Below are 24,811 nucleotides of genomic sequence, written 5' to 3' on the forward strand. Positions count from 1 at the left end.
ACAGAGGAAATGAGGAGATGGTATGGTGTACACAAAGAATTATTTCTGTTACAAAAGGAAAGTTGAATACATTGGAAAGACTTGATAAAGATTAAGAGGTTTACATTTTTACTTTGTATAGGTGATACATGATGATTGTGGTTTATACAAGGAAAAAGGTATGGAATTCCAAGCTCTTGGACTATTCCCAAAAATATGCCCACATCAAAAGACTGGAAAATAAATGAACATTTCAGTGTTTTAAAGTAAAAAAAAAAGTATTATTTATATGTATCATTTTTAAAATTTTAATTTTTCTTTTCTTTTTTTTTTTTTTTTTTTTGAGAGAAAGTGGACATACATCCAGATGGTGGGGAGGGGCAGAGAAAGAAAGAGAATCTTAAGCAGGCTTGACATGGGGCTTGATCCCATGACCCTGGGATCATGACCTGGCTGAAATCAAGAGTCAGATGCTCATGGGGTGCCTGGGTGACTCAGTAGGTTGAGTGGCCGACTTTGGCTCAGGTCATGATCTCACGGTTCATGGGTTTGGGCCCCGCATCAGGCTCTGTGCTGACAGCTCAGAGCCTGGAGCCTGCTTCGGATTCTGTGTCTCCCTCTCTCTCTGCCCCTTTCCTGCTCCCATGCTCTCTTTCTCTCAAAAATAAATAAACATTAAAAAAAAAAAAAAAGTCAGATGCTCAGCCAACTGAGCTACCCAGGGGTCTCTATGTATCATTTTTAAATCGTCCTGTTGTAATTTACTTTCAGGATTACCTAACTTTCAACATTTCCTTATCCGATCAATAGGAAGGATTCTTCCAGAATTCTTTTATACAGTTAATAGCAGTCCTTTGGAGACAGACTGCTTAGTTTCAAATTCCAGCTCTGCCACTTATTAGGTGTGTGACTATGGACAAGCTACTTTTACATTCAATACATCAATTTCTATATTATAAGGAATTTAGATAGGGGCACTGAGGTGGATCAGTTGGTTAGGCATCTGACTCGATTTTGGCCCAGGTCATGATCTCAAGGTTTGTGAGATCAAGCCCCACATCAGACTCTGTGCTGACAGCACGGAGTCTGCTTGGGATTCTCTCTCTGCTCCTCCCCAACTCATGCATGTGCTCTTTCTCTCTGTAAAAATAAATATATATTTTTTAATTTAGATAGCAAAAGTATATATCTCATAGGGTTATGAGAGGTTATTGTGAAGATAACATAAATAAATATATAATCACTTAGAAAAATGCCATGCCTATAGTAAGTACTATGTAAGTGATAACCAGTATTCTATTTTGATTATCATCATCATTATTGCAAGATTTTATTACACATTTTTCTACTGAGTGACGACACTATAAGTGACACCGTAGTAAATATTTGCATAACTTAAAGTACTTTGGTTGCAAACAATAAAAAAGGAAATGTGGCTAAAATAAGACTAAAAAACAAAGGAAAAGTAAAGTACTTGTTTGGAAGTACATGGGGTATTTCACAGAACACAAAGCAAAAGCTGAGCACATAAGCAAGAAGGCAGTATAGGAGGCCCAGCCCTGGTTCACCCACAAAAACAATGACCTGACAACCACTAATGGATGAAAGTAGCTCTGGGAAAGCTTCAGAGTACAATGAAGAAGACCTAGCAACTAAATGGAGCTCAAAAACCAAGAATGGCCACATAGATAAGTGTAGACAAAAGCATTTTACCTGCATCAGATTATTCTACAGGCCAAAGCACATTTTTTACCAACAAGGATCCTCTTGGCTTTGATTTCCCTCTGTGGATGTAAAAAAGAACAAAAGGACCCCAGCAGCCCTCACTGTCACTATGAACAACCACAGTCTTGAGGACCCCTATAGTCTCTGCTGTTGCTTACAACAGCTGAGTGAAGACACCAACATATGAAAATAAATAACATGGAAAATCAAGGAAACATGACAGCAGCAAAGGAACACAGAAAATTCCCAGGAGCTGACCCCCAAAGAAATGGAGATCTGTGAAATGCCTGACAATTCAAAATAATTGTTTTAAAGAAGCTCAGCAAACTACAAGAGAATGCAGATAAATAACTCAATGAAATCGAGAAAACAATACATGAACAAATTAAGTTCAACAAAGAGAAATCATAAAAATTACCACTCAAATTCTGGAGCAAAAGAATACAATGAGTGAAATGAAAAAATGCAGTAGGGAGCTTCAGCAGCAGACTCAGTCCAGCAGAAGAAAGAATCAGCACACTCAAATATAGGTCATCTGAAATTAGCCAGTCACAAGATTAAAAAGAATGAAAAAGAATGAAGAGAGCCTACAGGATTTATGAGACATTAAGTAAATCAATATGTGTATTACAGAAGTCCCAGAGAAGAGTGAAAAAAAAGGGGGTAGAAAGCCTACTTTAAAAAAAAAAAGGCTGGAAAGTTTCCAAATTTGAGAGAAATGGGCATTCAGATTTATGAAGTTCAAAGGACTTCAAATGGGATCAACCCAAAGAAACCTATACTGAGACACATTGTAATCAAACTGTCAAAAATAAAGGACAAAGAATTTGAAAGTAGAGAAAAACGACTCATCACATATAGCCCTCCACCCCTATATAAGTTTACTAGTGGATTTCTCAGAATAAACCTTACAGGCAAGGAAAGGGTAGACTGACATATTCAAAGCACTAAAAGAAAAAAAAACAAAAAAAAATACTATAGCTGGAAAAATTATCCCTTAAGAATAAATAACAAACCAAGGGAACAAAACGAAAACTGAGCCAGATAAACAAAAACTGAGGAAGTTTGTCACCACCAGACCTACATTGAAAGAAATGCTAAAAAGAGATCTTCAAACTGAAATAAAAGTATGGTGTACAACAGGCAGAAGCATAAATCTCACTGTAAAAGTAAATATATGAAACATTTTTTAATGTTTATTTTTGAGAGAGAGAGAAGGAGAGAGAGCATGAGCAGGGGAGGGGGAGAAAGAGAGAGAGAGAGAAACAGAATCTGAAGCAGGCTCCAGCCTCCCAGCTGTCAGCACAGAGCCCGACACAGGGCTCGAACTCACAAACTGTAAGATCATGACTTGAGCTGAAGTCGATGCTTAACTGACTGAGCCACCCAGGTGCCCCTAAAAGTAAAAATATAGACAAATGCAGAATAATGTTACATTATAATAGTGATGTGTAAATTACTTTTAATCCTAAAAAATTAAAAAATAAAAATTTATTAATGGACACACAATTTAAAAAGAAGCAAATTCTGACCACAAGAAAGCGAAGTATGTCAGGATGGTAAAAGTGTGGAATTATGTTACTAAAGTTAAATGGTTATCAATATAAAATAGATTATTATAGCTGCAAAAATATTTTAGGCAACCTCAAGATAACCACAATGAAAAAATATAACCCGATAATAGTTCCACAGAAGATGAGAAAAGAACCAAAGCAAACCATTTCAAAAAAATTAAATAACAAATGAAAGAGTGGAAAAACAGAACAAAACAAATGCAAAACAAAACAATGAGCAAAATCACAATAAGTCCTCACCTATCAATAATTACTTTAAATATAAATGGGTTAAACTCTCCAGAAGGAATAGCGTGGCTGAATGGATTTTTAAAAACCAACATCCATTTATCAGTCAATAAAGAAGATGTGGTGTATATATATGCAATGGAATATTATTCAGCCATAAAAAAGAATGAAATCTTGTCATTTGCAATGACATGGATGGAACTAGAGAGTATTATGCTAGGTGAAATAAGTCAGTAAACGACAAATACCATACAATTTCACTCGTGTGGAATTTATGCAACAAAACATGAACTTAGTGGGAAAAAAGGAGAGGCAAATCATAAACAGACTCTTAACTATAGAGAACAAACAGGGTTGCTGAAGGGGAGGTGGGTGAGGGGATGGGCTAAATGGATGATGGGTGTTAAGGAGGGCACTTGTTGTGATGAGCACTGGATATTGTATGTAAGTGATGAATCACTAAATTCTATACCTGAAACTAATATTACACTATATGTTAACTAACTGGAATTCAAATAAAAACTTGAAAAAAAATAAACCAATATCCAGCAATATGCTCTCCATAAGAGTCTCACTTTATTTTTTTTTAAGTTTATTTATTTTTAGAGAGCGAGCATGCATGTGAACGAGTGAAGGAGGGGGAGAGAAAGGAGAGAGAGAATCCCAAGCAGGCTCTGCACTGTCAGCACAGAGCCCAATGCTGGGATTGAACTCATGAATGGTGAGAGATCATTACCTGAGCTGAAGTCAGGAGTCAGATGCTCAACCAACTGAGCCACCCAGGTGCCCCAAGTCTCACTTTAGATTTAAGGGCACACAGAGGTTGAAAATGTAAGACTGGAAAAAAAGTATTCCCTGAAAATGGTATCCAAAAGAAACCAGGTGGCTATATTTATATCAGGAAAAAAATAAACTTTAAGTCAAAAAATCTCTATGGCAAAGAAGATCATATCATAATGATAAAATGGTCAGTTCTGTGGGAAGATTTAACAATTATAAATATAAGTGTACCCAACATTTGAAGACCTAAATACATCAAGCAAATACTTACAGATCTGGAGAGAAATTGACAGCAATACAATAATACTGGGAAGACTTCAACCCCACGTTCAATAACAGAATACTAGACAAGAATTAATGAACAGTTGACTTGAAGAATGCTATAGACCAAATAGACCTTACAGACATGTTCAGGAGTTTCTACCCAACAACAGAAGAATATACATTCTTCTCAAGTGCACACAGAACATTCTCCTGGGTAGATTACATCTTAGATGACAATACAAAAGTTAACAAATTTAAGAAGATTGAAATCATCCTGGGTATCTTTTTCAACTTTAGTTGAATGAAATTAGAAATCAATAACAGTAGGAAAATGGGAGTATTCACAAATAGTTGAAAACAAAACAGTACACTATTAAACAACACTGGGTCACAAAGGATATCAGAAGGGAATTTAAAAAGCATCTTAAGACAAATTAAAACAAAAACACAACACACCAAAACTTATATGATGCTACAAAAAGGAAGGAGGAACATTTAAGATGCTAGGAGGGAAATTTATTGTGATAAATGCTGACATAAAAAACAAATTTCTCAAACATCCTAACTTTATAACTCAAGGAACTGGGAAAAGAACACAGTAAACCCAAAATTAGCAGAAGAAAAGAAATAATAAAGATTAGAGCAGAAATAACAGAAAATGATAGAAAAATCAATAAAACTAAGTTTTGTGGGACATCTGGGTGGCTCAGTCGGTTAAGCGTCCAACTTCGGCTTAGGTCATGATCTTGCAGTCGTGGGTTCAAGCCCCACATCAGGCTCTGTGCTGACAGCTCAGAGCCTGGAGCCTGCTTCGGATTTGTGTCTCCCTTTCTCTCTCTGCCCCTCCCCAACACGTGCTGTATCTCTGTCTCTCAAAAATAAATAAACGTTAAAATATTTTTTTTTAAAAAAACTGAGTTTTGTGTGAAGAGATTTAAAAAATTAATAACCCCTTAACTAGACTTACTAACAAAGAAGAAAGAAGACTCAAAATTAGAAGGAAAGAGGAGAGATTACAATAGCTACCTCAAAAATGAAAAGGAGGGGCGCCTGGGTGGCGCAGTCGGTTAAGCGTCAGACTTCAGCCAGGTCACGATCTCGCGGTCCGTGAGTTCGAGCCCCGCGTCAGGCTCTGGGCTGATGGCTCGGAGCCTGGAGCCTGTTTCCGATTCTGTCTCCCTCTCTCTCTGCCCCTCCCCCGTTCATGCTCTGTCTCTCTCTGTCCCAAAAATAAATAAAAAACGTTGAAAAAAAAAATTAAAAAAAAAAAAAAATGAAAAGGATCCTGGGGCGCCTGGGTGGCGCAGTTGGTTAAGCGTCAGACTTCAGCCAGGTCACAATCTCGCGGTCCGTGAGTTCAAGCCCCACGTCGGTCTCTGGGCTGATGGCTCAGAGCCTGGAGCCTGCTTCTGATTCTGTGTCTCCTTCTCTCTCTGCCCCTCCCCCCTTCATGCTCTGTCTCTCTCTGTCTCAAAAATAAATGAACGTTAAAAAAAAAATTTAAAAAAAAAAAATGAAAAGGATCCTAAGGGACTACTATGACCAACTATATGTGAACAAATTGGATACCCTAGAAGAAATGAATAAATTCCTAGGAACATGCAGCCTATCAAAACTGAATTAAGAAACAGAAAACCTGAACAAACAAAAATGGAGATTGGCTCAGTAATCAAATAACTTCCAACAACAATGAAAACCTCAATACCAGATTTCTTTCAAAGAAGAATTAATACTAATCTGCCTTCTTTTTTTAAAAATACACAACTTTTATTGCATCTTCAAAACATCACAAATAAGTCAGAGGTATCATCTGACATCTTGCTGTTTCTATAGCTGGACAGCTTAGATCTGGTCAGCTTGCTGAACTGTTCCTTTTTCAGAAACAGATCCCATCCAAAAATTTTATGATATCCTTGTTTTTAGCTGTTGTGGCTTACTGAAAAAATTTGATACAAGTTCAGTGTTGTTTCCTTTAGGAATTAACTCATCATTCTGGGCTTCAGATACTAAACAAGCCATGGCAGGCCTCATCCAAACCCTGTGAATGTATTTTTTGACCATAAAACTTTGGAATTCAGCAAGAGAACCATTGTCCTGAATAATGACATTGATGGGAAAGTGAGCATACACAGACCTCATATTAGAATTGAAGTCCAGTGTACCACCCTGATCATGTTCTGTACATTGCTACAGGTAGTACAAATAGTGGCTAGTTCCTTTCTATTTTCCCACCATTTGTCAAACTGGAACCCCTTCTTTTTCTTTTCAAAAAGACTGAGTCCTACACTGATGTGGTTGAAGTCCACCTGCATGGTTCCTCTGGGGATCTTCACAAAAACAATGCTTCAGGTAACACTTCAGAGTGATGTCAGCATTTTCTGAAATGTTGGTAGTTTGACTGCTGAGAATGGTCTTCATTGTCAAAGTAGATGCAGAAAAAAACAAAACAAAACAAAAAACTAATCCTTCTTAAACTCTTCAATAAGCAGAAGAGGGTATGCTTTCAAACTCATGTGATGAGGCCAGCATTACCCTGCTACTACACCAGACAACATCACTGCAAGAAAAGAAAACTACAGCTCAGTATCAATGAGGAACATAGTTGCAAAAGTCCTCAGCAGAATACTAGCAAACCAAATTCAACAGCACATGAAAGGATCATTCAACACGAACAAGTGAGATTTATTCCTGGAATACGGGAATATTTCAATGTAAACAAATCAATGCGATATATCACATTAACAAAATTAAAGGAAAAAAACGTGATTAAACACTTAAAAAACTTAAAACAGAAACAAACGCTTAAAACACTCATAATGAAATCCCTTTTAAAAATAGGTATAGAGGAAACTTATTTCAACATAATGAAGGCCATATCTGACAAACCCATAGGTAGTGTCATAATGAGGAAATACTTAAAGATTTCCCTCCAAAATCAGGTGCAAGAATGGACATTCTTCCCACTTCAATTCAACATAGTACCAGAAGTCCTAGCCAGAACAATTAAACCAGATAGATAGATAGATAGATAGATAAATTGAATCAAATCTGAAAAGAAGTGAAATGGTCTCTGTTTGCATATGGCATGGTCTTACATATAGAAAGTGCGAAAAACCATGCCCCTCAAAACCTGTTAGAACTAATAAATGAATTCAGGAAAGTTGCAAGAAACAAAATCAACATAAAAAAGTCATGTTTCTGTACACAAACAACAAGGTATCTGAAAGGAAATCAGGAAAACATCCCATTCACGTTAGCAACAAAAACAATAAAATACTGAGGAATAAATTTAACCAAAGGGGTGAAAGACTCATACACTAAGAATTGTGAAACAATGATGAATAAATTAAAGACAACATAAATAGGGGCGCCTGGGTGGCTCTGTCAATTAAGCAAGCATCCGACTTCGGCTCAGGTCATGATCTCGCAGTTCACGAGTTCAAACCCCGCGTCAGGCCCTGTGCGGACAGCTCAGAGCCTGGAACCTGCTTCGGATTCTGTGTCTCCCTCTCTCTCTGCCCCTCCCCTGCTCACGCTCTGTCTCTCTCTCTCTCTCTCTCTCTCTCTCTCTCAAAAATAAATAAATAAACATGAAAAAAAATTTTTTTAAATAAAGACAACATAAATGCAAACACATTCCACGTTCGTGGATTAGAAAAATTAATATTGTTAAAATGTCTGTACTGCCCAAAGTGATCCACAGATTCATTACAGTCCCTGTCAAAATCCTAATGATTTATAGAAATAGAAGGAAAAAAAATACAGTCCTAAATTTTATACAGAACCATGAAAATCCCCAAATGACCAAAGCAATCTTGAATGAGAAGAGCAAAGCTAGTAACATCACACTATAGTAATCAAACTGTATGATACTGACATAAGAGTAAACATATAGACCATGGAACAAAATCCAGAGTCTAAATAGAAATCCATGCCTCTACAGTCAACTGATCTTCCCCAACGGTACCAAGAACACCTGATGGAGAAAGGATAGTCTCCTCAATAAATGATGCTAGGAAAACTGGATATCTACATGCCTAAGAATGAAATTGGACCTTTATCTTACATCATACATAAAAAAAAATAACTCAAAATGGATTAAGGGCTTAAACATAAGACCTGAAACTATAAAACTTGTTGAAGAAGACATAAGGGAAAATCTTCTTGACATTGGACTTGGCAATGATTTTTTTTTTAATCTGACACCAAAAGCACAGATAACAAAAGCAAAAATGAGTGAGACTACATCAAACTAAAACACAAACTTTGTAGTATTCTGCACAACAAAGGTAACCATCAACAAAATGAACAGGCAGCCTACAAAGTGGGAGAGAATATTTGCAAACCATATACTCAATAAGAGGTTAATACAAAAACAAAACTCATGTAACTCAATAGGAAAAAAAAAAAAAAGGCAAAGGACCCAAATAGACATTTTTCCAAAGAAAACCTACAAATAGCTAATAGATACATGAAAAGCTGCTCAACATCAGTAATCATCAAGGAAATGCAAAACCACGGCAAGATATTATTTCACATCTGTTAGAATGGCTATTATCAAAAAGATAAAAAGTATAGGTGAGAATGTGAAAAAAAGGGAACCCTTGTACTACATTGATGGAAATGTAAATTCGTTTAGCCATTTTGGAAAACAATGTGCAGGTTCTTCAAAAAATAAAAATAGAACTACCATATGACCCAGCAATCCCACTTCTGGGTACATATCCAGGGAAATGAAATTAGTGTCTCAAAGGGATATCTGCACTCCAATGTTCATTGTAGTGTTATTTACAATAGCCAAGGTGTGGAAATAATTTAAAAGTCCATTGATAGATGAATGGATAAATAAAATATGTTGCATGTATCTACAATGGAATATTCTTCAGTCATTAAAAAAGAACGAAATCCTCACATTTGTGGTAACATGGATGAACCCAGAGCACATTATGCTACATGAAATAAGCTAGTCATAAAAAGGTAGATACTGTATGACCTCATATATATGTGGAAATCTTAAAAAGTTGAACTCCTGGAAGCTGAGAGTAGATTGGTGGTTGACAGGGGCTGGTACAGAGGCTGAAGCATAAGAATGCCGCAGCCATGCTTTAAAAAAATGGTGGAAAGGCATTCCAGAAATAGAAAACATAAAGGGTGAATACTTGAAGGTAGGAAGGGATCTGGAGTATATGAAGAAGAGAAGAGAAGGCCAATGTGGCTGAAGCATAGTCAGGGAGAGGGCAGATGGTAGGAGATGAGGTTAGAGAAATAGGGAAAAGTTGGATCAAGCAGGCCTGTGTAGGTTATGGCAAAGAAAGTCCAGGAATAATGATGAGACCTTGACAGAGGAGTGACATCATCCCATTTACATATACAAACCTTGTAGAAGGCAGGATGACTGAAATAATTTAGGTGAACAATGATGGTTATGACTTGGGGGTAGCTGTGTACATAGAAGGGAACGAATCCCAGTTTATTTTGGAAGTAGCACTGACTGCACTTGATGGTGAGTTTGATGTGGGAGATATAGGAAAGGGAAGAAATAAAGTAGATTAAGACATTAGTTTGAGCAAGTGGGTGCCATCTGCTAATCTGGGGAAGACTCAAGGACTGACAGATGCTTTTTTGCTGATAAAGTATAAACTCAGGTTTGGATGTACTAAGTTTAGAAGCTTATTAGCAGCCATGTAGAGTTGCCAAGGGAGCAGTTAATTAAAAGTAATGTTAACTTAGGAGAAACATCAAAGACAAATGGAATTTGGGAGTCCTTAGCGTATTGGTTGATTTAAAAGCCATGAAAGGGGAGCCTGCGTGACTCAGTTGGTTAAGTGTCCGACTTCAACTCAGGTCATGATCTCATGGCTGGTGGGTTCCGGCCTGCGTTGAGCTCTGTGCTGACAGCTTGGAGCCTGAAGCCTGCTTAAGATTCTGTGTCTCAGTCTTTCTCTGCCCCTCCCTGACACGCTCCCTCTCTCTCCCTCCCTTCCTCCCTCTCTCTCTCACTCTCAAAAATAAACATTAAAAAATAATAAAAGCCATAAAAGTGGTTGAGATCATTGTATCATTTAGGAATGGAAGATTTTTTTAATCAACTCTTGAGTCACCCCAACTTCATTCATTTATTCAACACGCATTTTTTTAAGTAGGTTTCATGCCCAGCAGAGAGCCCAGTGGAGGCTTGAACTCATGACCCTGAGATCAAGACCTGAGCTGAGATTGAGATTTGAACACTGAGCCACCTAGGTGCCCCATATCCAACATGTATTTGTTGAGCTCTTACTATTCTAGGCACTTTTCTATGGCATTGTAGTTACAGTAGTGAGTAAAGGAAACCAATTATTCGCTTCCATAGGACTTCTATATAGTTAATGATCCAGAAAATAAAGCAATAAGCAATAAATATGTAACTTAATTGTTTAGAGGAGAAGCAGCAGCAAAGGAAGGAGACTATGTGGAGTTGGTCAGTGGGAGGAATTTATTCTTTTTCCTACTGGTGATGTCCTGGCAGCTAATGGAGAAGAGTAGTTCAAGAATAAGGAGTTTCCTGAATCAGATGTTGCTAAAAACCCCAGTAAGATGGAGACTAAGCTGTGACTATTTCACCCCTTGTGATGACAAAAAACAACAAAACAGTTTTGAGGGCTTTGAAAATGAAGAAGTAGAGACAGGAACGAAGACCCGCTGTTTCAAAGGAGTTTGCTATAAAAGAAAGCCAAAAAATGGACCATAACAGTGGGAGAAATGAGATTAAGGAAGTGTTTTAAAAACCAAAAAGATAAAATTCCAGAACGTGCTTGTGATTAATGGGAATGACCTAGTAGAGGGAATGAGGGGATAATTGATGGAGTGAAATCCTTGAGAAAATAAGAGGAGACAAGACCCCAGGGTGGGTGGAGGGAATCGCTGATAGGATCAGCAACTTATCTTTCATTGTAACTGGAGGGAAGACAGAAAGGATGGAATGTTTGCAGACAGGTTTGTAAATTTGATGGTGGGGCAGCAAGTAGCATCTGCCCCAATGCTTCTGTTTTTCCAATGAGCTATGAAGCAAGAATGAAATGAAAGGAGTTTGAGAAAAGAGAAGATATGCAGTGTCATGTTGCAGGATGGGAAATCAAGTTGCTAAAGAATTATAGCAGAATTGCTGTGCATTAGAGATCACTCAACATTTATGGCAATAAAATTAACATGAAAGCATCAACCAATTCTATACTTTCCCCAACCACTTTCATTTGCTCAATTTCCAGCACAGAGAAGGCATAGAGCTGGATTCATCCAAGGTTGTGCTTTTTCCAGATGAATGCAGCGATTGAAAACAGGATGGAGAAAACTAAGTGTATTAGCAAAGGAATGAAGAGTCCTGAAATGTAAGCTGATGGAGGGAATTGAAAACAGGAAGAATGCCCAGGGGATTGTGAAAGGTTAGAAAAGGGGTATTACTCATTCATCTGGTTTACCCATTCACTTCAACAATTGAGCTTCTATTCTGGGCCCTGTGGATCTATTCACTAGCAAGACTAACCAGCCCTTTCACAGAATAGAGTGAGATGGACAAAGAATTAGAACTTGTATTTTTTTTTTTAATTTTCTTAGTTGACACACAACATTACATTAGTTTCAGGTGTATGGCATAGAGATTCAACAAGTTTATGCACTATGCTATGCTTACTACAAGTTTAACTACCATGTGTCCCAGTACAACACTAGGACAGTATCATTGACTATATTCCTTATGCTGAGCCTTTTATTCCCAAGATTTACTCCTTCCATAACTGGAAGCCTGTAGCTGCCATGCCTCTTCCCCTATTTTGCCCAACCACATACCCCCTCTCCTCTGGCAACCACCAGTTTTAAAGTATTAAATTCAGATTTTGCTAATGGCTATGAAGAGAGTAGAGAGGGGCCGCCTGGGTGGCTCAGTCAGTTCAATGTCCAGCTCTTGATTTCAGCTCAGATCCTGATCTTGGAGTCGTGAGATGGGGCGTTCTTTCTCCCTCTGCCCCTCCCTTGTTCACAATTTTGTGTTCTCTCTCTTAAAAATTAATGAATCAATCAATAAAGTAGATGAAAGAGAGTGGGGAGAGAGGGAGCATTAAGTGGGAGGGGAGAGTAGTGTCAATTTAGATAAGGTGTTCCAGCAAGGGAATCCTCTCTACTGAAATTGAACAAAGATCTGAATGAAATGAGGAAACAAACCTGTGAATTACTGTGTGAGTAGTGTGCTAGGCTGAGGGAACAGTGAGTGCTTTTTCTGGTTTTTTTTAATGTCCAATAGTAAGGCCAAAAAAACTGTGATGAAGTATTTTTCCATCCCTATTATATTTTTAAATGGTGTTTTCAGGATACCAAAGTGACACAGCTGGTTTAAGCAGTTGGTTATTGCACAAATGTCATTAGAGTGAGCAATCAGTTAAGTCTCATTTCAGCAGATGAAATGTTTAAATATAAATATACCCTGTAATCATGTCTAATTTGTTTATCATTACCTTCTCCTTCTCTGGTGACTAGCATTAGAATGCCACACATGATATGGTTCAGTTAAAATTTTTAGAGTGAATTTTTATGCCCACATATACTTTAATACTTAAAAACACAAATCATTCCCCCTTCAAACCTTTTCAAGAAGTTCTAAGGGAGGAGTTCAAACAAACCCAAGGTCTCTTCCCTTCTCCCTGGGTGTTTGGGGACTTGCTTTAAATGACTTTTCAAAAAATTTAGGTATTTCTCACATGCTGTGACTGACCCATTTAAAATATACAATTTGTTACATTAACAACTCAGGTAACAACAGATGTTGGTGAGGGTGCAGAAAAAGAGTATCTCTTTGGCACTGCTGGTGGGAATGCAAACTGGTGCAGCCACTCTGGAAAACAGTGTGGAGGTTCCTCAAAAAATTAAAAATAGAACTACCCTACCACCAAGCAATTGCACTACTAGGTGTTTATCCAAGGGATACAGGTGTGCTGTTTCGAAGGGGCACATGCACCCCAATGTTTATAGCAGCACTGTTGACAATAGCCCAAGTATGGAAAGAGCCCAAATGTCCATCGATGGATGAATGGGTAAAGAAGATGTGGTATATATATACAACGGAGTATTTCTTGGCCATCAAAAAGAATGAAATCTTGCCATTTGCAATTACATGGATGGAAGTAGAGGGTATTATGCTAAGCAAAATTAGTCAGAGAAAGACAAATATGAATCATAAGACTTTAAGATACAAAACAGATGAACATAGGGGAAGGGAAGCAAAAATAATAACAGGGAGGGGAGCAAAACATAAGAGACTCTTAAATATGGAGAACAAACAGAGGGTTGCTGGAGGGCTTGTGGGAGGGTTGTGGAGGGCTTGTGGGAGGGTTGCTGGAGGGCTTGTGGGAGGAGCAAAACATAAGAGACTCTTAAATATGGAGAACAAACAGAGGGTTGCTGGAGGACTTGTGGGAGGGGGGAGATGGGCTAAATGGGTAAGGGGCATTAAGGAATCTACTCCTGAAATCATTGTTGCACTATATGCTAACTAACTTGGATGTAAATTAAAAAATTAATTAAAATATACAATTTATTGGTTTTTAGGATGTTCACAGTGTTGGGCAACCATTACCTAATTCTAGAACATTTTTTTAAATATTTATTTATTTTTGAGAGACAGAGAGCATGAGCAGGGGAGGGGCAGGGAGAGAGAGGGAGACACAGAATCCAAAGCAGGCTCCAGGCTCCAAGCTGTCAGCACAGAGCCCGACGTGGGGCTCGAACTCATGAACCGTGAGATCATGACCTGAGCCGAAGTTGGACACTCAACCGACTGAGCCACTCAGGCACCCCTAGAACATTTTGAACACCCTAAAAAGAAACTCATATAGACTGGTCCCATTAAGAATCACTTCCCTCCTTCTAGCCCCCAGCAACCATAATCTACACTCTGTCACTATTTGCCTATTCCAGATGTTTAAAATATATGTAATCACACAATATGTGTCCTTTTATGCTTGGCCTCTTAGCATGATGTTTTCAAGGTTAATCTGTGTCTAGCCGGTATCCATACTTCAGTCCTCTTTATAGCTGAATGATATTCCATTGTGTGGATATACCATATTTTCTTTATCCATTTATCGTGTGATTTGGGTTGTTTCCACTTTTTGGTTTTTATAAATAATTCTGGCTATGAGTGTTGGTCTACAAGTTTTTGTGTGGACATTTGTTTTTAATTCTCTTAGGTATATGCCTGCCAGTGTAAATGGCTTTTTTAAAGGCATAACTGTAAAAAAGTTTCATCTTAAAAAATATTTCTCACTTCACTCCATAATATATCTGTCTTAAAAGAATACACAGGAAAAACAAACAAAAAAAAGAATACATGGAGTTCTTTCCAGTTACTTATTTAAGCTACTAGTGGAATTCATTAATTTTTCTCCAGAAATCCAACATTAGCCCTGTGGGAGGTGTTCCCTCTGTGGCTCTGCAGCCCCCCGGCTCACTGCCCCCTGCATGGGGGGGAGGGGGGACAGCGCTTCAGCAGCAATCTCACGGGACATTGGGAATGCAACTCCAGACAGGTGGTGGGTTACCTTTTTGTCAGTAAATATTGCTTCTTCTTGAAAGAATCATAGAATCTTGATAAACTAGAAAAGTTTCTCAGAATTCACCTAATCCAATTGTTTTATAAATCTTCGAACGAAGGGATGTCCAAAAGGTTAAAATGCTTGCCTGAGTTCCTATAGCCGGTTGGTTAGGAAACCAGGATGAGAAGCCAGATCTCTTGACTTCCAGTTCAGTTCTCTGACTACTAAATTTTACTTTGTCTCTGTTGTTTGAATTTAAAGTCCTAAAACAAAAAAATAAACATAATTCATTAAGCGGCATTTTCAGGTAAAAGTTTACAGAAAATATTTTCAGAGTTTTATAGGGAAAAGCTGACCATCAACCTTGTACTCATTAATTCACAGGGACAGGGTGGGGGGAGATAAGAGGAATAAAGAAACACTATCACTTTTAGCCTGTGCATAAGGAAGAAAGAATTGTAGGCATTTGTAAACATTCAGAGAGTCATAAACAAAGGTCAGCTATTCCTATTAGCTTCCCTTAAGAGTCAGCCTTTTTTTCTTGCATGACATTCTAGCATTTATATACAAGTAGTTTTAAAAGGGGTATAAAGATTAAGCATAATTATATTATCCAAGTGTAGTCAAATTACGCAATAGACTATGCAGTTAATCACTTGGATCTCCTAAATGTCATGCTGGATATAGTTGATCCCTCTCACAGTGAGTCAGAAGTGGGAATGGGTTCATTCACTATTTCCAGTAAGCAGCTTACTGCCAGCAGGTGTTGTGACTTGTGGGAAAGGGTAGGACTAGAATGCGTGCTTGTTTGGAGAGTTCAGAAACGTATCCTTGGGCCTTTCCATCGGGCTGTACGTGAGGCCACAGGCAGCTGAGAGTGTTGGCAGGACCACAGCTACCCCCAGCTTAGAGGAGGCTCTTGATCTCCTCTGAGTCTGGTAATATTGCTCCCTAGCACAAAGCTGGAACAGGTGCCACATACAACTCTGTGGTCCAGGCATGGGTCTCAGCTCTCTCACTCTCTGTGTGATCTTGGGCACATCACCTCAGATGTCCTCAAATCCCCCATCTGTAAAATAAGATGAGCAGGCAGAATAGCTAATTTTTAAAAACTCTTTGGCTTTAAAATGTTATGGTTGTACAACCTAGTGGTTTAAGATGTCAAGTATATTGGATATTAGAGGTAATAAAGAGTTCATAAAGTTATAGAGCCATCTTTGGGTCCCATGTGACACTGGGCAAGTACTTCTGTAAGATTTTACGTTACCCTTAAGGGGGAGTAATGATAATAGTACATAATCCTAATAGGGCTACTGGGGGCAAAAATGGCATTAATGCAAAGACATTAGCACAGTGCCTTCCAAATCCTAAGATTCAATAAGTATTCATTAGTAGTAAGTAGTAGTAGTATTTTCATTAGAGACATTTTATCTTAATAATGTACTGTTCCCTTTAGAAATGAATAAAATTCCAGCAAATTTTAGTAATATTATAAAGTATGTAGACTAAAACATTGTTTAAAAGGTTATAATTAACTGATCCTTAAGTAAACTGGAGAGAAAAACCTATAATTTAAATAATGGAGTGGTGGATGGTGAGCATGATGAGGGAAGGAATGGGATACAGAGGTTGATGTTATAGTGCAAGTGAAAGAAATTGAACTTATTTTCTCCTTAGTTTTATTGTTGTCTATGACCTTATATATTTTTTCTACCTTAATTTGGAAATGAAATCATTTATGAAAAATGTATCCAAATTAGTGGCTACTGAGAAGTGAGGCTCTTTTTTATTTTTTAATGAGATTATTACTGTTGTTGTTTGTCACATAGAAATAAATAGTAAATCCAATTCTATGTGAGCTGCCTCCTTGTAATTTTTGCTAGTTTTGCAAGTACTATTTTGGTGTGAACCGAGGACTTAGAAGCTTAGTAATTTTGGAAACAAATACTCAGATATTTTTCCTCAGGATGTTGGTGTGAAACTATCCCTGTTCAATAGTGGTTTGCTAAACTAATTGAAGGAATTCATTTAAGATTCTTATTTACAGAATAAGAACGCATTTGTAAAATGTTGTAGGGAAAGTTGGCAACCCTAAGTTTGGTGGTTGATATCTTGGAGAATTAACCCCCTGTTTCTCCAAAGAAGAGAGGAACTGACTGTGGATGTGTAAATTACATGATAGCATAGATGAGACTTTTTTAATGGTCATCTCTGAATATGTGTTCTGTGTGTCCCATACCTACTCCATCACCATCTTATCTTACTTGCTTCACTGTTGTAGATGAACAATAAGAAAGGAAATGTTTTGGTTCCTCAAGACAGTCTCTGTGGCTTCTGCTATAAGCAGCTCAAGCCAAAAATGCCTTGTCTCCCATCAAAATTGCTTTTTACAACCTTGTAATTTCCAGTTAGGGTAATGTTCTTTGGTTCCTAATACTTCTTTTATACTTTTTTATAGGAGGCCAGTTGTAAGAACCCCTTACCCATCCTTCTGACAAAAGACTTAGACATGCAAAAACCATCTCTAAAAACCAGGGTAAGTTATGTCTGCTCCTTTGGGCTACCATGTGAAACATTTAGCAGGGTTATTCATGTCCTCATGATTCCATGCTCTGTGTCTTGCATTTCCTTCAGCCTTTTTCTTTATTTGTATTTTTGGTCCTGGTTGCGTAAAAAGCACTTTTCATTTAGTGCTTTAATCCAAGGTGATATTCATCCCCCAATTTTTAAGATACTCCTATTATTTAACAGTGATATATTTTAGTACATGGTTTTACTTATATTAAATCAGGATTGTTTTAAGCCTAAATCATAGGAAATAGTCAAATGTAGTAATCTTTCCTTGGTTGTTTGAGGGGTAAAGTGAAATGTTTAGCTGTAATTTCTCTTTTTTTTTTAAATACAAATCACTTTATTGACTTTTCGTAATTATAAAAACAACACACGATCAGTTAAGTAAATTTTAACCAGGAAGAAATAAGAACTGTCATACCTATGACAGAATAATCTGATGTGTAAAATTTTGTTTTCCTTATTGTAAGAAAAATCCAAAATTCACATGTTTTGCCAGTGAAAAGAAAAACCCCTTTAACCCAAAATATGTCATGGAAAGTTATTTGATTATTTGTCCAACCAGAAAAGTGATTGCGTTAATTTTAGAGTATCTTTCCTAATCTTTAATCTTTTAAGTAGAACTTCTCCTATTAGGTATATAGAATATTCATAACTGGCCACCAGGAGATTTATAGAGCTACTATTTTTCCTAGTTCTGAGAAAAAAAATGTTCACCAAACTTTGAGTTCACTGTAAGCAAAATTTAAAAGAATTCTTATCTCTGATTTTTAACTGCAAGTTACCGTAAAAATAATGGTGGCTTTATTTTTATTTTTATTTTTTTTAATTTTTTAATATATGAAATTTACTGTCAAATTGGTTTCCATACAACACCCAGTGCTCATCCCAAAAGGTGCCCTCCTCGATACCCATCACCCACCCTGCCCTCCCTCCCACCCCCCATCAACCCTCAGTTTGTTCTCAGTTTTTAACAGTCTCTTATGCTTTGGCTCTCTCCCACTCTAACCTCTTTTTTTTTTTTTTTTTTTTTTTTTCCTTCCCCTCCCCCATGGGTTTCTGTTATGTTTCTCAGGATCCACATAAGAGTGAAACCATATGGTATCTGTCTTTCTCTGTATGGCTTATTTCACTTAGCATCACACTCTCCAGTTCCATCCATGTTGCTACAAAAGGCCATATTTCATTTTTTCTCATTGCCACGTAGTATTCCATTGTGTATATAAACCACAATTTCTTTATCCATTCATCAGTTGATGGACATTTAGGCTCTTTCCATAATTTGGCTATTGTTGAGAGTGCCGCTATAAACATTGGGGTACAGGTGCCCCTATGCATCAGTACTCCTGTATCCCTTGGATAAATTCCTAGCAGTGCTATTGCTGGGTCATAGGGTAGGTCTATTTTTAATTTTCTGAGGAACCTCCACACTGTTTTCCAGAGCGGCTGCACCAATTTGCATTCCCACCAACAGTGCAAGAGGGTTCCTGTTTCTCCACATCCTCTCCAGCATCTATAGTCTCCTGATTTCTTCATTTTGGCCATGGTGGCTTTATTTTTAAAGGCAAATTAAGTACTGAGTCATTGCTTAGTGTCTTAATTACAGTAAGTCTGTGGTTTATTTTTAAAAGAAATAAAAACACCTTTTTTTTTTTAATAAAACCTATTCCACCTTGATTTTTTTCTGGAAAATTATCGAAACTATCCAGCATGCTTTCCTTTTCAGCTACCAACTATTTTTGGGTTTTTTTTTTTTCACTGAAATATCTGTGTCTACAAACTTATGTATAATTAATTCCAATGTATTATAGAAATTTTATTTATTGTGAATTAATAAAAATTCAGTGTAAAAAATAAACTCATAAACAAATGCCTTGAAAAAATGCATGATTTGAGGAAAATCATTAGGTACCATTTGCTTATTAACTCCTATATCGGTATAACTACCTTTATGTGAAAAGACCCTAAATGAATCACCTCCTAAATGAAGATCATCTCAAAACTTGTCATAAAAGTTGAAGGGATTGTATCATTCTTATGAAAATAATCCTATTTGGAATGTTTCAGCTGTATACAAAATCGGTAATTAATGTACATTTATTATCTACCAGTCTTGCTGTACAGTTCATGAATAAACTAATTCAATAGAGAAATTACTTCATTAGTTAAGCCTTGGTTTTTAACTTAAGCTTCTCTGTGGCCTTTCATGAGCAAGTTTACGTTTACATGAGCAAACTAAGCTCTGCTTAGTTTATGAGTGATTAAAATCCTTGTAATTTCAAATCCCAGAAATGATGCAGAGCATGTGAGCTATAAGAGATTACAAGGAACTAACCCTTTCACCAGGATTTTATCTTAAGATCTTTTTTCCTCCAGTTGATATTTGAAAGCTAAAGCTGAGAACACCTTCAAAATATGGTTGGTGTCTCCTTTCTAGAGTGACATAGTGAGCTAAGAGAATGATGTGTATCCTTGGTATTAATGTTACTCCATTTGGCCTCCATAGCTGTATTTCTCAGATATCTCCAGTTACAGCTGTATTTGCCTTGGACAGCTAAGTATTTCTGCTCCCTATATGGCTAGAGATATAACATGGTAATCCAGAAATGGCATATGTCCATCGACTCTGGAGATCTCTCTAGTCTAAGCCGTCTGTCCCCATCTGTGTTTTCTCTGACAGTTGCTGTCTCTGTTCCTAGGCAATAGGAAGGATTATATTTCTCTTCCTTAGGTAGGAAAGCCACTTCTTGATTTGAGTCCAAGCTGAAAAAAAAGTATCTCCATTACACAGTGCCATGACACTTCCTGAATGAGCAACAATCACCAGCCCTGGTAACTCAAGGACATATTCATATAACCATTTCATGCCCAATACTGTGTAGAGTACATATGTAAACAAATAATCAGAATAGATGATAAAGAAGACAATATCAAATAGATCTATAAAGAGGTATTGAACATAGAGACAACTCCTTGTTACCTAATAGGATTAGAGAAGATGGTCTTTTTCTACCAAACACAGGTACTCAGTCTCTAAATAAGCCTCACACTTATATTCATTGGCCACAGTATAAACCCTGAATAGCATCCAGTGAATTGAGGGTAGAAAATTATTTTTCTTCTCCTTTCCTTTGGGTTATGCTCTGGACTTCCCACTATCATTGCTGTGTTCTTGGCTTCAGCAAAAAATTCAAGGTCAGGTCATGGTATAAGAATGAATACCAGATCCACCCAATGCTAGGACAAAGGTATAAAATAAAAGATAATATATTGCCTTCCTTTTATCACCAGATAAAACTGTGCTGATGAAATTTAAATTATAAGCACATAATAGTTTTAGTTAGTTATTGGATTCTCTTAATGCTTTTATAGAGGTTTCCTTTAGTATACAAAGTCATATTAACTATAAAAGGTGTAATAAAGATAATGCAGTTATCAAATACACTGCTTCTATTTTTGTAATAGAAGCAACTGTTAAATTATTTTTCTTTCAAATGTTAATGGTTTCAAGGACCATGAATTATTTATGAAGGAGATTTTCTTCAATGGTGACAATAGTTGTCACAACCCTGTTTTCTTAAATGTTTTTAAAAATTCCTATGCCTATTAGTAAACTAGAAATTTTAAAAATGGAGGGTTTTGATAAATTTAGTGGCAGTATAATTTAATTTTCAGTAAGCAAATTAATAGAGTAATTTAATAAGCATTAAATTTTACCAAGCTTCTAGAGTATCTTAGAAATATTAATGGACATGCATACATTTTATATTGCTTTAATTAATGTGTACATTCTAATTAGCATTCTACTTTTTCCAGTTGACATTATTTATACTATGCATTTCCATGTTTAAGGCTAGTTTGCATGCTGCTGCTTTTAATAAAAGTAGTGGTGGTGGTGGTGGTAATTAGAGCTAACGTTGATCAAGTGCCAGATACTATATTAACTACTTAATATAGTTCTTTTTTTTTTTTTTCTGTTCAGTATTCTCTATCAGTACTCACTTTGGGTAAGAATATATGACAGTTTATTTAGGTATCATTCTGGGTTTTTTCCAATATTTAGGTTATCTCCAATATTTAGATTATTTCCACTATTTTGCTATTAAAACATTTTTGAGTAAATTATTTTCACAACACCTTTTATGCACATGTGGGAAGTAGAGTCATAAGTGTGTACATCGCTAATTTGTCCCAAATTTACAAATAATTTTCTTAACATGTTGTACCAATTTATATCCTCAACAGCTGCAGATGATTGTTTCCATTTTTTACATCCTCACCAGTCCTTGGTAATATCAGAGTTGTTGTTTCCCCAGTCTAATGAGTGTGAGATGCGTCTTGCTATTGCCTTAATTTGGATTTTTCTAATTTCTAGTTGTTGCAGAGACATTTATTATTCACTGAATACCCATGCATTTCCCCAATGTTTCCCAGCCCGGTTGCAGTTAGCTGGGGCCAGCCAGCTGCTTCTGGCCAGTAGGCTGTGAGCAGAAGTGACAAGTGTGGCTTTGAGGGCAGAGAATTGAAAAATTGTGCATGACTCTCTAGCCCTTTCTTACAGTGTAGCAACTAGACAGTGGAGCATGGGTCCCTTAGTGGCTTTTTTTGGAGCAGAGGCCCCCTGTGAAACCACACTGGATTTGTGTCATTACTGAGAAGTAAACCTGTTTTGTTAAGCCACTGAGACTTCTGGGTTAATTTGTACCTTCACTATAATGTAGTCTATCCTGATTAATTTATATGGGCAGCTTTTCATGTGCTTATTAAGCTTGGACATATCTCTGATAATTAATCTGAGTACTACTTTTTCCTGTCATTGCCAATTTTATTATTGGGTTGTTTGCTTTATTTTTTTTAATGCTTATTTATTTTTGAGAGAGAGAAAAACAGAGTGTGAGCGGGAGAGGTGCAGAGAGAGGGGGAAACAGAATCTGAAGCAGGCTCCAGGCTCTGAGCTGTCAGCACAGAGCACCACGCAGGGCTCAAACCTACAAACCGTGAGATCATTATCTGAGTGAAAGTCAGATACTTAACCAACTGAGCCACCCAGGTGCCCCTGTTTGCTTTTTTCTTAATAATCTCTATGAATTTGTTAGTTCAGTTACATATGTCTCAGATACTTTTTCCCAATTTTTTAGTTTTCTTTTTATATTGAATGTAGTGCCTTTTAATGTATAAGAGGTTTTTATTTTAATGTAGTCAAATTTATTAGTTTTTAGTTTTTGTGTTCTTTATATCTTGTTTGAGAAATCCTCACATACCTTGAGGTCATTAAGAAAACCAACTTTATAGTTTTCAAAAAATTTTAAATTTTGCTTTGCATATATGTTAGTCTTAATCCATCTGAAGTTGAATTCTTTGTAAGCATTAAGTAGGAATCTAATTTTATATATAAAAATCAATCAATGTAGCATGTCTGTTCAATAGTTCATCTTTTCCCCACTGTTTGAAATGTCCTTTCTATTATATGTCACATGTTTTGTATGTTTTGGGCTTTGTTATTGGTTGCTTTATCCATTTGTTTATCTCATGTTATTGGAATGTCCTAATTAGTGATATCTGGTAAAACCAGTTTCTTCAGTTTTTCTTCCCTTCTTGAAAATTATTTTGGCCATTCTTGGTCCATTGCTTTTGCGATTGAATATTGTCAAATTTCATGAGAAACTTTAGTTAGAATTTAAACTGAATTGATAGATTCATTTCATGAAAATTAGTATTCCATTCATGACCATCATAGAACTCTATTTGCTCATGACCTCTTTAATGTCTTTTGATTTAAGAAATATAATTTTCTTCTTAACTGTCCTAGGTATCCCACGTTTTGTAGATACTATAAATGAAATATTCATGATGCATGATGTCTTCCAACTTTGTTGCTGATAATTAGTGTTAAAACTAATTTTTATTGTTGACTTTTACATCTAGAGGCCTTGCCAAATTCTCATTAGTTCTAATATTTTGTTGATCACTTCTGTTTGATTTCCTTTGTAGACAGTCATATCATCTGAAAATGATGAGTTCTGTTGATTTTTTTTCATGCCTTTCATCATTTAATCTTTTTTTTATATACTGTAAAGGCTAAATAGAAATGGTGATAGCGTACCTTTTTGAGTTCCTTCCTGATTTTATGGACAGTTTCTACATTTGACTTTTTGGTATCATCACGGCATATTTCGTTTTCTTTTTTTGTGTGTGATTTTTTCACAATGCCAGGCACATAGCTTTCCTTCAGTAAAGACTTCAAAATGAACTCATTATTTCATTGCTTTTGTTCCATATGATAGTAGTTAGTGTTAGTATGTTTCCATATATGTTTTTCTTCACATATACACTTATTAGGTTTACAATATTTGCTGTAGGTATAACCTTACAAATAGGTATACCTATTTGCTGTAGGTATAACCCTATAACCTTAAGGAGGTTCCCTTGTATTTATGATTTGTTTCGAATATTTATCTTGTGTGAAAGTTAAATTTTAGCAAATGTTTCCTTTTGTGTCTGTGAAGATAATTACATGGTTTTTCTCACTTACTCTTTTCTTGTGGGAAGTTATACTGATAATTTATCTAAGCTTAAACTAATGCATCACTGGAGCATAGTAGTTCTGAAGCTGATCTTGATACATATTTTTAAATACCTTGCAAGTTTTGAATAGCTGATATTTTGTTTAGTATTTTTGCATCTATGTTTATAAATGTTTTACATGAGGTGCCTGGGTGGTTCAGTCAGTTAAGCATCCGACTTCGGCTCAGGTCATGATCTCATGGTTTATGAGTTCAAGCCCTGGGTCAGGCTCTGTGCTGACAGCTGAGAGCCTGGAGCCTGCTTTGGATTCTGTGTCTCCCTCTTTCTCTGCCCCTTGCCCCGCTTGTGCTCTCTCTTTCTCTCAAGAATAAATAAACACTAAAAAAAGAAATTAAATGTTTCACTTTACCTGCTTTTGGTGTAAAAGTTATACTGTCCTAACAAAATAAGATAAGGAGAGTCTTTTCTAATCTCCGAGATAGTTTAAGATCACGATGATCAAATTCCTTCAATCTTGTACATATAAAACTGTCTGGGCCCGGTGAGGTTTATTTATTGGTTTATTTGTTTTTTATTTTGTTTGTTTTTAAAATTTGTTTTGGTGAG

General features: G+C 36.6%; 1 protein-coding gene and 1 pseudogene across 5 annotated transcripts in view; one reads left to right on the forward strand and one right to left on the reverse strand.

Annotated features, from left to right (window-relative positions):
• The window catches only part of FAM13A (family with sequence similarity 13 member A), a 357,659-nt gene that overhangs the window by 163,967 nt on the left and 168,881 nt on the right, over positions 1–24,811 (forward strand). For 4 of the 5 annotated variants that reach the window (XM_042935908.1, XM_042935906.1, XM_042935907.1 and 1 more), the window contains one exon: positions 17,568–17,645. In XM_042935908.1, coding sequence (XP_042791842.1) covers positions 17,568–17,645 — 78 coding nt within the window. Of the gene's footprint in view, positions 1–11,843; positions 11,969–17,567; positions 17,646–24,811 lie in introns of all 5 variants that reach the window. The other variant, XM_042935910.1, reaches the window with a different exon arrangement.
• On the reverse strand, positions 6,393–6,968 carry LOC122217218 (annotated as a pseudogene).

This window comes from Panthera leo, chromosome B1 (assembly GCF_018350215.1).
Source record: "Panthera leo isolate Ple1 chromosome B1, P.leo_Ple1_pat1.1, whole genome shotgun sequence".
Taxonomy (NCBI): domain Eukaryota; kingdom Metazoa; phylum Chordata; class Mammalia; order Carnivora; family Felidae; genus Panthera; species Panthera leo.